This window comes from Gobius niger (genome assembly GCF_951799975.1).
Source record: "Gobius niger genome assembly, contig: SCAFFOLD_113, whole genome shotgun sequence".
In the NCBI taxonomy this organism is placed as follows: Eukaryota; Metazoa; Chordata; class Actinopteri; order Gobiiformes; family Gobiidae; genus Gobius; species Gobius niger.
The window spans coordinates 33,817-45,928 of record NW_027639291.1 but is presented as its reverse complement, the minus strand read 5'-3'; the positions used below and the strand labels follow the sequence as shown (position 1 = coordinate 45,928).

Here is a 12,112-nt window from a genome sequence, read left to right as displayed (position 1 = left end):
TCACATTTTTGTCACATTTTGTCACATTTTTGTCATTTTTTTGTCACATTTTGTCACATTTTGTCACATTTTTGTCACATTTTGTCACATTTTTGTCATTTTTTTGTCACATTTTGTCACATTTTTGTCATTTTTTGTCATTTTTTTATCACATTTTGTCACATTTTTGTCACATTTTGTCACATTTTTGTCATTTTTTTATCACATTTTTAATTTATTTTGGTCAAATTTTTGTCACATTTTTGTCATTTTTTCCTCCATTTTTTATCCCATTTTTGTCACATTTTTGTCATTTTTTGTCACATTTTGTCACATTTTTGTCACATTTTGTCACATTTTGTCACATTTTTGTCACATTTTGTCACATTTTTGTCATTTTTTAGTCACATTTTGTCACATTTTTGTCATTTTTTAGTCACATTTTGTCACATTTTTGTCATTTTTTAGTCACATTTTGTCACATTTTGTCACATTTTTGTCATTTTTTAGTCACATTTTGTCACATTTTTGTCATTTTTTAGTCACATTTTGTCACATTTTGTCACATTTTGTCATTTTTTGTCATTTTTTTATCACATTTTGTCACATTTTTGTCACATTTTGTCACATTTTGTCACATTTTTGTCACATTTTGTCACATTTTTGTCATTTTTTAGTCACATTTTGTCACATTTTTGTCATTTTTTAGTCACATTTTGTCACATTTTTGTCATTTTTTAGTCACATTTTGTCACATTTTTGTCATTTTTTTAACACATTTTGTCACATTTTTGTCACATTTTGTCACATTTTTGTCACATTTTGTCACATTTTTGTCATTTTTTAGTCACATTTTGTCACATTTTGTCACATTTTGTCATTTTTTGTCATTTTTTTATCACATTTTGTCACATTTTTGTCACATTTTGTCACATTTTGTCACATTTTTGTCACATTTTGTCACATTTTTGTCATTTTTTAGTCACATTTTGTCACATTTTTGTCATTTTTTAGTCACATTTTGTCACATTTTTGTCATTTTTTAGTCACATTTTGTCACATTTTTGTCATTTTTTTAACACATTTTGTCACATTTTTGTCACATTTTGTCACATTTTTGTCACATTTTGTCACATTTTTGTCATTTTTTAGTCACATTTTGTCACATTTTTGTCACATTTTGTCACATTTTTGTCACATTTTGTCACATTTTTGTCATTTTTTTATCACATTTTGTCACATTTTTGTCATTTTTTTGTCATTTTTTTGTCACATTTTGTCACATTTTTGTCATTTTTTAGTCACATTTTGTCACATTTTTGTCATTTTTTTAACACATTTTGTCACATTTTTGTCACATTTTGTCACATTTTTGTCACATTTTGTCACATTTTTGTCATTTTTTTATCACATTTTGTCACATTTTTGTCATTTTTTTGTCACATTTTGTCAAATTTTTGTCACATTTTGTCACATTTTGTCACATTTTTGTCACATTTTGTCACATTTTTGTCACATTTTGTCACATTTTTGTCACATTTTGTCACATTTTGTCACATTTTTGTCACATTTTGTCACATTTTTGTCACATTTTTGTCACATTTTGTCACATTTTGTCACATTTTGTCACATTTTTGTCACATTTTGTCACATTTTTGTCACATTTTTGTCACATTTTTGTCACATTTTTGTCATTTTTTATCACATTTTCGTCATTTTTTCGTCCATTTTTTCTCAATTTCTTGTGACATTTTTGCCACTTTTTCATCAATTTTTCATACTATTACTGCTTCTTCTGTAATAGTAGAAACAATAGTAGTAGTAGTAGCACTAGTAGTAGTAGTAGTAGTAGTAGTAGTAGTAGTAATACCTTGTAGTACTTGCTGCTGGTGTCGTTCTGGAACAGAGTGATGCATTTGCTGTCCAGGCGCCAATAATGTCTCTTCCTCTGAAACACACACGATAATAAAAATGAAACATGGTCATCGTCTGTGTGTTATTACCAGAGTGTCTGTGTGTTATTACCAGAGTGTCTGTGTGTTATTACCAGAGTGTCTGTGTGTTATTACCAGAGTGTCTGTGTGTTATTACCAGAGAGTCTGTGTGTTATTACCAGAGTGTCTGTGAGTTATTACCAGAGTGTCTGTGAGTTATTACCAGAGTGTCTGTGTGTTATTACCAGAGTGTCTGTGAGTTATTACCAGAGTGTCTGTGAGTTATTACCAGAGTGTCTGTGAGTTATTACCAGAGTGTCTGTGTGTTATTACCAGAGTGTCTGTGAGTTATTACCAGAGTGTCTGTGTGTTATTACCAGAGTGTCTGTGAGTTATTACCAGAGTGTCTGTGAGTTATTACCAGAGTGTCTGTGAGTTATTATCAGAGTGTCTGTGAGTTATTACCAGAGTGTCTGTGAGTTATTACCAGAGTGTCTGTGAGTTATTACCAGAGTGTCTGTGAGTTATTACCAGAGTGTCTGTGTGTTATTACCAGAGTGTCTGTGAGTTATTACCAGAGTGTCTGTGAGTTATTACCAGAGTGTCTGTGAGTTATTATCAGAGTGTCTGTGAGTTATTACCAGAGTGTATGTGTGTTATTACCAGAGTGTCTGTGTTATTACCAGAGTGTCTGTGTGTTATTACCAGAGTGTCTGTGAGTTATTACCAAAGTGTCTGTGTGTTATTACCAGAGTGTCCTTGTGTTATTACCAGAGTGTGTGTGTGTTATTACCAGAGTGTCTGTGAGTTATTACCAAAGTGTCTGTGTGTTATTACCAGAGTGTCTGTGTGTTATTACCAGAGTGTCTGTGAGTTATTACCAGAGTGTCTGTGTTTTATTACCAGAGTGTCTGTGTGTTATTACCAGAGTGTCTGTGTGTTATTACCAGAGTGTCTGTGTGTTTTTACCAGAGTGTCTGTGTGTTATTACCAGAGTGTCTGTGTGTTATTACCAGAGTGTCTGTGTGTTTTTACCAGAGTGTCTGTGTGTTATTACCAGAGTGTCTGTGTGTTATTACCAGAGTGTCTGTGAGTTATTACCAGAGTGTCTGTGAGTTATTACCAGAGTGTCTGTGTGTTATTACCAGAGTGTCTGTGTGTTATTACCAGAGTGTCTGTGTGTTATTACCAGAGTGTCTGTGTGTTATTACCAGAGTGTCTGTGAGTTATTACCAGAGTGTCTGTGTGTTATTACCAGAGTGTCTGTGTGTTATTACCAGAGTGTCCTTGTGTTATTACCAGAGTGTCTGTGTGTTATTACCAGAGTGTCTGTGAGTTATTACCAGAGTGTCTGTGTGTTATTACCAGAGTGTCTGTGTGTTATTACCAGAGTGTCTGTGTGTTATTACCAGAGTGTCTGTGTGTTATTACCAGAGTGTCTGTGTGTTATTACCAGAGTGTTTGTGTGTTATTACCAGAGTGTCTGTGAGTTATTACCAGAGTGTCCTTGTGTTATTACCAGAGTGTCTGAGTTATTACCAGAGTGTCTGTGAGTTATTACCAGAGTGTCTGTGAGTTATTACCAGAGTGTCCTTGTGTTATTACCAGAGTGTCTGTGTGTTATTACCAGAGTGTCTGTGAGTTATTACCAGAGTGTCTGTGAGTTATTACCAGAGTGTCCTTGTGTTATTACCAGAGTGTCTGTGTGTTATTACCAGAGTGTCTGTGAGTTATTACCAGAGTGTCTGTGTGTTATTACCAGAGTGTCTGTGAGTTATTACCAGAGTGTCCTTGTGTTATTACCAGAGTGTCTGTGTGTTATTACCAGAGTGTCTGTGTGTTTTTACCAGAGTGTCTGTGTGTTATTACCAGAGTGTCTGTGTGTTATTACCAGAGTGTCTGTGAGTTATTACCAGAGTGTCTGTGTGTTTTTACCAGAGTGTCTGTGTGTTATTACCAGAGTGTCTGTGAGTTATTACCAGAGTGTCTGTGTGTTATTACCAGAGTGTCTGTGTGTTTTTACCAGAGTGTCTGTGTGTTATTACCAGAGTGTCTGTGAGTTATTACCAGAGTGTCTGTGAGTTATTACCAGAGTGTCTGTGAGTTATTACCAGAGTGTCTGTGTGTTATTACCAGAGTGTCTGTGAGTTATTACCAGAGTGTCTGTGAGTTATTATCAGAGTGTCTGTGAGTTATTACCAGAGTGTCTGTGAGTTATTACCAGAGTGTCTGTGAGTTATTACCAGAGTGTCTGTGTGTTATTACCAGAGTGTCTGTGAGTTATTACCAGAGTGTCTGTGAGTTATTACCAGAGTGTCTGTGTGTTATTACCAGAGTGTCTGTGAGTTATTACCAGAGTGTCTGTGTGTTATTACCAGAGTGTCTGTGTGTTATTACCAGAGTGTCTGTGAGTTATTACCAGAGTGTCTGTGAGTTATTACCAGAGTGTCTGTGTGTTATTACCAGAGTGTCTGTGTGTTATTACCAGAGTGTCTGTGAGTTATTACCAGAGTGTCTGTGTGTTATTACCAGAGTGTCTGTGTTATTACCAGAATGTCTGTGTGTTATTACCAGAGTGTCTGTGAGTTATTACCAGAGTGTCCTTGTGTTATTACCAGAGTGTCTGTGAGTTATTACCAGAGTGTCTGTGAGTTATTACCAGAGTGTCTGTGTGTTATTACCAGAGTGTCTGTGTGTTATTACCAGAGTGTCTGTGAGTTATTACCAGAGTGTCTGTGTGTTATTACCAGAGTGTCTGTGTGTTATTACCAGAGTGTCTGTGTGTTATTACCAGAGTGTCTGTGTGTTATTACCAGAGTGTCCTTGTGTTATTACCAGAGTGTCTGTGAGTTATTACCAGAGTGTCTGTGAGTTATTACCAGAGTGTCTGTGTGTTATTACCAGAGTGTCTGTGTGTTATTACCAGAGTGTCTGTGTGTTATTACCAGAGTGTCCTTGTGTTATTACCAGAGTGTCTGTGAGTTATTACCAGAGTGTCTGTGAGTTATTACCAGAGTGTCTGTGTGTTATTACCAGAGTGTCTTTGTGTTATTACCAGAGTGTCTGTGAGTTATTACCAGAGTGTCTGTGAGTTATTACCAGAGTGTCTGTGTGTTATTACCAGAGTGTCTGTGTGTTATTACCAGAGTGTCTGTGTGTTATTACCAGAGTGTCTTTGTGTTATTACCAGAGTGTCTGTGTGTTATTACCAGAGTGTCTGTGTGTTATTACCAGAGTGTCTTTGTGTTATTACCAGAGTGTCTGTGTGTTATTACCAGAGTGTCTGTGAGTTATTACCAGAGTGTCTGTGAGTTATTACCAGAGTGTCCGTGAGTTATTACCAGAGTGTCTGTGTGTTATTACCAGCGTGTCTGTGAGTTATTACCAGAGTGTCTTTGTGTTATTACCAGAGTGTCTGTGTGTTATTACCAGAGTGTCTGTGAGTTATTACCAGAGTGTCTGTGTGTTATTACCAGAGTGTCTGTGTGTTATTACCAGAGTGTCTGTGTGTTATTACCAGAGTGTCCTTGTGTTATTACCAGAGTGTCTGTGTGTTATTACCAGAGTGTCTGTGAGTTATTACCAGAGTGTCTGTGTGTTATTACCAGAGTGTCTGTGAGTTATTACCAGAGTGTCTGTGAGTTATTACTAGAGAGTCTGTGTGTTATTACCAGAGTGTCTGTGAGTTATTACTAGAGAGTCTGTGTGTTATTACCAGAGTGTCTGTGAGTTATTACCAGAGTGTCTGTGTGTTATTACCAGAGTGTCTGTGTGTTATTACCAGAGTGTCTGTGTGTTATTACCAGAGTGTCTGTGAGTTATTACCAGAGTGTCTGTGTGTTATTACCAGAGTGTCTGTGAGTTATTACCAGAGTGTCTGTGTGTTATTACCAGAGTGTCTTTGAGTTATTACCAGAGTGTCTTTGAGTTATTACCAGAGTGTCTGTGAGTTATTACCAGAGTGTCTGTGAGTTATTACCAGAGTGTCTGTGAGTTATTACCAGAGTGTCTGTGTGTTGTTACCAGAGTGTCTGTGAGTTATTACCAGAGTGTCTGTGAGTTATTACCAGAGTGTCTGTGTGTTATTACCAGAGTGTCTTTGCTGGTGAAGTGCACCATCCATCCCTCTTTCATGACGTTGCTGCTCCTCCGTTTGGTGTGTTTCACCGACTGCACGATTCTCATCAGGGGGATGTTGTTGCTGGTCGTCGGACTGAGAACAGGACAGTGTTAGTCCTGGTTCAGTCCTGGTTCAGTCCTGGTTTAGTCCTGGTTCAGTCCTGGTTCAGTCCTGGTCCAGTCCTGGTTCAGTACCTGATGGCCCGGTTGGAGTCCTCCAGGTCGGGGTCGTCGCTCGCCGCCGTCTCCAGCAGCAGGGCGCTCTCTGATGACATCACCTCCTCCATGTCGTCCAGCAGGCTCGCTCGTCTGCCGCCTTCGTGGTCGTCCATCACGGCGTCGGACTCCGCCCCCGGGCTCAGCAGATCTGAAACAGTCCAGGGGTAAATGTTCAGCCCCCTGCACATTGGTGACTCCGCCCACACAGGTGCTGGTTTGCTGTGTGTAGATGTGTATAGGTGCGGTGGATGATGTTACCATTTATCAAAAATTTTTCCTTTTTTTCGTAAATTTTTTATCACATTTTTTGTCTTTTTTTTTGTCATTTTTTTGTCAATTTTTTATCACACTTTGTGATTTTTTTTGTCATTTTTTGTCACATTTTTGTCGTTTTTTTGGCAATTTTTTAATCATTTTTTTTTTATTTTTTGTCACATTTTTGTCACATTTTTGTCACATTTTTGTCACATTTTTGTCATTTTTTTTGTCATTTTTTTGTCAAATTTTTATCACATTTTTGTCACATTTTTGTCATTTTTTTGTCAATTTTTTATCACATTTTTGTCACATTTTTGTCATTTTTTTGTCAATTTTTTATCACATTTTTGTCACATTTTATCACATTTTTGTAAATTTTTTTGTCATTTTTTTGTCACATTTTTGTCCTCTGTTCTTGGTGACCTCTCCCACACAGGTGTTGGTTTATCGTGTGTAGATGTATATGTGTGGTGGATGGTGGGTCCTTTACCTCCGTTCCTGGTGACTCCTCCCACACAGGTGTTGGTTTGTTGTGTGTAGATGCATAGGTGCGGTGGATGGTGTTACCATTTATCATTTTTTTTTCTTTTTTTTCGTCAATTTTTTATCACATTTTTTGTCTTTTTTTTGGTCATTTTTTATAATATTTTTGTCATTTTTTTGTCACATTTTTGTCACATTTTATCACATTTTTTGTCACATTTTTGTCATTTTTTTGTCATTTTTTTAATCAATTTTTTGTCATTTTTTGTCACATTTTTGTCACATTTTATCACATTTTTTGTCACATTTTTGTCATTTTTTATAATATTTTTGTCATTTTTTTGTCAAGTTTTTATCACATTTTTGTCACATTTTATCACATTTTTTGTCACATTTTTGTCATTTTTTTGTCATTTTTTTAATCAATTTTTTGTCATTTTTTGTCACATTTTTGTCACATTTTTGTCATTTTTTCGTCAATTTTTTATCACATTTTTGTCCTCTGTTCCTGGTGACTCCTCCCACACAGGTGTTGGTTTATTGTGTGTAGATGTATATGTGCGGTGGATGGTGGTTCCTTTACCTCCGTTCCTGGTGACTCCTCCCACACAGGTGTTGGTTTGTTGTGTATAGATGTATAGATGTATATGTGTGGTGGATGGTGTGTCCTTTACCTCCGTTCCTGGTGACCTCTCCCAGACAGTTGTTGGTTTATTGTTCATGTGTGTAGATGTATAGGTGTGGTGGATGGTGGGTCCTTTACCTCCGTTCTTGGTGACTCCTCCCACACAGGTGTTGGTTTATTGTGTGTAGATGTATATGTGCGGTGGATGGTGGTTCCTTTACCTCCGTTTCTGGTGACCTCTCCCAGACAGTTGTTGGTTTATTGTGTGTAGATGTATATGTGCGGTGGATGGTGTGTCCTTTACCTCCGTTCCTGGTGACCTCTCCCAGACAGTTGTTGGGGACTTTGGCGGCGCAGCGTTTGTGGCAGTTGTATCGACAGTCTGAAACCAGAAGAAGAACATGAAGGCTTGGAGACGTTGGAGGCCTTCTGTGTGTTCCTCCACGGTTCCTCGTGAAGGATCTGCCTCACCTTTGCACTGCAGCCCCTGCCTGAACAGCCCCTTGAGCAGCTTCTTGCAGTGCTGGCAGACCGTGGGCCGGGTGTAGGAGTGGATCAGGAACGTGTGCGGGACTTTGATCCTGTGCAGCATCTTGTCCAGCTCGATGGGACGCCCGATGTAGGACTGAGAGCTGGACCGGCGCTCGCGGCCCGGGAAGTAGTCCATCGGGGACTTCTGCGGCGAGACGGAAACATGAGGCACCACCAACAAGAAGCTCCGAGAGTGGGCAGACGTGCTGCTTTCATGGATGAACTTTTATTGATCGGTTTGTCTTTATCGTTCCCACACAGACGTTCAGAAACAAGAGGTTCAACGACAAGTCATCTGCAGAGAAATGAGCAGCGCCAGAAACCTCTGTCTTTAGATCCAAGTTTGGATGTTTAACCTCTTAACTCCCGCCTGAACTGAGAGGAGCTTTTTCCTCACGTCATCAGATTTTGTTTTTCCATCATTTTTTGTTGGGTATTCAACTCATTTGTCACATTTTGTCATATTTTTGTAATTTTTTTGTCATTTTTAATCAAATTTTTGTCACATTTTTAATCAAAATGTTGTCAGATTTTTTTATTTTATTTTTGTCATTTTTTGTCTTTTTTTTTTTTTGTCAAATTTTTATCAAACTTTTGTCCTTTTTTCGTCAATTTTTTATCACATTTTGGTCACATTTTGTCACATTTTTTTTCATTTTTGGGGTAATTTTTTGTCACATTTTTGTCATTTTTTGTCAAATTTTTAATAAAAATTTTGTCACATTTTGTAATTTTTTTGTCATTTTTTGTCAATTTTTTGTCGTTTTTTGGGTCATTTTTTGGGTCAATTTTTGTCACATTTTTCATCAAATTTTTCATCATTTTTTGTCATTTTTGTCAATTTTTTATCAATTTTTAATCAAATTTTTGTCATTTTTTGTCACTTTTTTTTGGTCATTTTTAGTCATTTTTTGGAATTTTTTATCAAATTTTTATCAAACCTTTGTCCTTTTTTCGTAATTTTTTTATCACATTTTGTCACATTTTTGTAATTTTTTGGGTCATTTTTGTCATTTTTTTGTCATTTTTTTGTCGTTTTTTGGAAATTTTTGGAATTTTTGTCAAATTTTTATCAAACTTTTGTCCTTTTTTCATCCATTTTTATCACATTTTGACACTTTTTTTTCTTCATTTTTTGTCATTTTTTTGTCATTTTTTTGTCATTTTTTAATCAATTTTTTGTCACATTTTTATCAAACTTTTGTCATATTTTTCTCATTTTTGTCACATTTTTGTCATTTTTTTGTCCATATTTTGTCTTTTTTTTCATTTTTTGTCATTTTTATTTTTTTTATCACATTTTTGTCAATTTTTTTTTTGTCATTTTTTTGGGTCATTTTTTGTCACATTTTTGTCACATTTTTGTCACATTTTGTCAATTTTTTTTTTCATTTTTTGTCACATTTTTGTCATTTTTTCGTCAATTTTTTGTCACATTTTTGTCATTTTTTTGTCACATTTTTTGTCACATTTTGTGTCCTTTTTGCCGTCTCGTTACAGCTCTGGTCTGGTCAGTGCAGCGGTGCCGGTCCTGGTCTGAGTGACTCACCTCCATGTTGGGGCTCACGGGAGACTGAAGGAAACAGAAACAACGTTAGAAACAAACGTGAAACACTGAGACCGGGCGCAGTGACGGGGTCTCACCAGCAGGGCGTCGTCGGTGTAGTGAGGAGGAGAAGGTTCAGCCGAGAGGGGCCTGTTCCCCACCGTCCCCAGAGCCAGCCCCCCCAGGCCCCCCAGCCCCCCCAGGCCCCCGCTCAGGGACACGTTGGAGCCGCGGCGTCTACGGACCCCGCTGCAGTTGTTGGGGATCTTAAAGGCACAGCGTTTGTGGTAGTTCAACCCGCAACCTGCAAGACGAGGACCAGGGTTAGACGCCGCACGACGAGAAGAGGAGGATCAGGATCTGAACTCATGACCCAAGTGACCAACATGGACCTCATGGGTTTGGTCAGAGGCTTAGCCAAAATTAAAGCACCACTTTCTACCAGTGCCAGTGCTGTGCATCATACATGACCTCATGTGGTTTCCTGTTTGGACATTTTTAGGTAATTGACAGTATTTCTCACATTTTTTCAGTATTTAGCCCCTTAACTCCCGCCTGAACCGAGCACATTTTCTCCAGTTTGGCTTTACCCCAATCCAAAAGCTTCTGGAAAAAAGCTGGAAAAATAGCAACAAAACTGAGACGAAAACAATGATGGAAATGTGACAAAAAAGTGAGAAAACATTGATGAAGAAGTGACGAAAAATTGATGAAAAAGTGGCAAAAATGTCACAAAATTTACACAAGAAATTGAATAATAATGGATTAAAAAATGACAAAAATATGACAAAAATGGGACAAAAATGGGACAAAAATGTAATAAAAAATGGACCCAAAAATGACCAAAAAAAATGACAAAAATGTGATTAAAATTTGACAAAGAAATTTGAAAAAAAAAAGATACAAAAATGAGTTGAATACCCAACAAAAAAATGATGGAAAAGTGGCAAAAATGTCACAAGAAATAGAACAAATATGGACAAAAAATGACTAAAATGTAACAAAAAATGACAAAAATTTGATAAAAAAGGACCCAAAAATGCAAAAAACAAAATTGACAAAAAAAAACAAAGTAATTGACAGTATTTCTCACAGTTTTTCAGTGCTTAACCCCCGGCCTTAACCCCTTAACTCCCACCTGAACCGAACACATTTTCTCCAGTTTGGCTTTACCCCAATCCAAAAGCTTCTGGAAAAAAGGTGAGAAAATAGCAACAAAACTGAGACGAAAACAATGATGGAAATGTGACAAAAAAGTGAGAAAACGTTGACAAAAAAGTGATGAAAAATTGATGAAAAAATGATAAAAATTTGACCCAAAAATGACCAAAAAAATGATAAAAATTTGACCCAAAAATGACAAAAAAAATGATACAAATGTGATAAAAAAATGACAAAAAAATTGATAAAAAAATGACACAAAAAAATACAAAAATGTGACAAAAAATGACAAAAAATTGATAAAAAATTGACCCAAAAATGACAAAAAAAAATATAAAAATGTGACAAAAAATGACAAAAAATTGACCAAAAATGACCCCAAAAAAAGAGACAAAAACCCAAAAAATACAAAAATGTGACAAAAGTGACAAAAAAGTTACAAAAATGAGTTGAATCCCCAACAAAACTATGATGTGAAATCTGAATGAAATCTGATGACGTGAGGAAAAAGATCCTCTCGGTTCAGGCGGGAGTTAAGAGGATAAACTGAACACATTTTCTCCAGTTTGACCTTCCCCAAATCTAAAAAGCTTTCAAAAAAGAATCAAAAGAGTGACACAAAAAAATAAAAAAATCTGAAAAAAGTGATTAAAAAGTCGACAAAAAAAGACAAAAATGCAACAAGAAAAGCAACAAACACGCAGCAAAAAAAAAGACAAAAAAATTGACAAAGAAGTCAGTTTTAGTCTGTGAGCTCCAGTCGACGAGGACCAGGGTTTGACTCCACACGACACGACGAGAAGAGGAGGATCAGGATCTAAACTCGTGACCCATGTTTGGTCAGGGCCCGGGCACAGGTCGCCTTGGAAACCTTCTGCTGGAGGGGGCGCCCGACTGCACCGTCCCATCTGCAGCATCACGGACTTTAGCATGAACTTTGACTCGCGATCTGCCGTGTTGGAAACTAGAGGCAGGTTTTCTTGGTGGAGGCCGAGTTTCTTTATTGTAAATATATGAAGGTTAATTTGTGTTTTTATTATCAAGTGTTTTTTTTATACACTGAATTTATGTAACAGATTTTTTTGCATCTGTATTTCACCACCATATTTAAAAAAAATCGGTGTATTTTTTTTCGCTGCTGAAAATGAAATGATCCCAAGCTCAACTGTGTATGTGTGAGAACAGTGCATTCATTCATTCATTCACTCTGAACACACAATGTTATAACGGGGTCAGACTGACTGCGGCTCAGAGACA

General features: G+C 36.8%; 1 protein-coding gene across 1 annotated transcript in view; it reads right to left on the bottom strand.

Moving 5' to 3' along the window:
• The window catches only part of prkd1 (protein kinase D1), a gene marked incomplete at its 3' end in the record, with an annotated part of 46,803 nt that overhangs the window by 16,564 nt on the left and 18,127 nt on the right, over positions 1 to 12,112 (bottom strand). The window contains exons 3-9 of the mRNA XM_079583083.1: positions 9,793 to 9,998; positions 9,698 to 9,721; positions 8,089 to 8,293; positions 7,922 to 7,999; positions 6,228 to 6,399; positions 6,003 to 6,126; positions 1,850 to 1,927 (exon numbers count right to left, since the gene is read on the bottom strand). Of these exons, the coding sequence (XP_079439209.1) occupies positions 1,850 to 1,927; positions 6,003 to 6,126; positions 6,228 to 6,399; positions 7,922 to 7,999; positions 8,089 to 8,293; positions 9,698 to 9,721; positions 9,793 to 9,998 (887 nt within the window). The remainder of the gene's footprint in view (positions 1 to 1,849; positions 1,928 to 6,002; positions 6,127 to 6,227; positions 6,400 to 7,921; positions 8,000 to 8,088; positions 8,294 to 9,697; positions 9,722 to 9,792; positions 9,999 to 12,112) is intronic.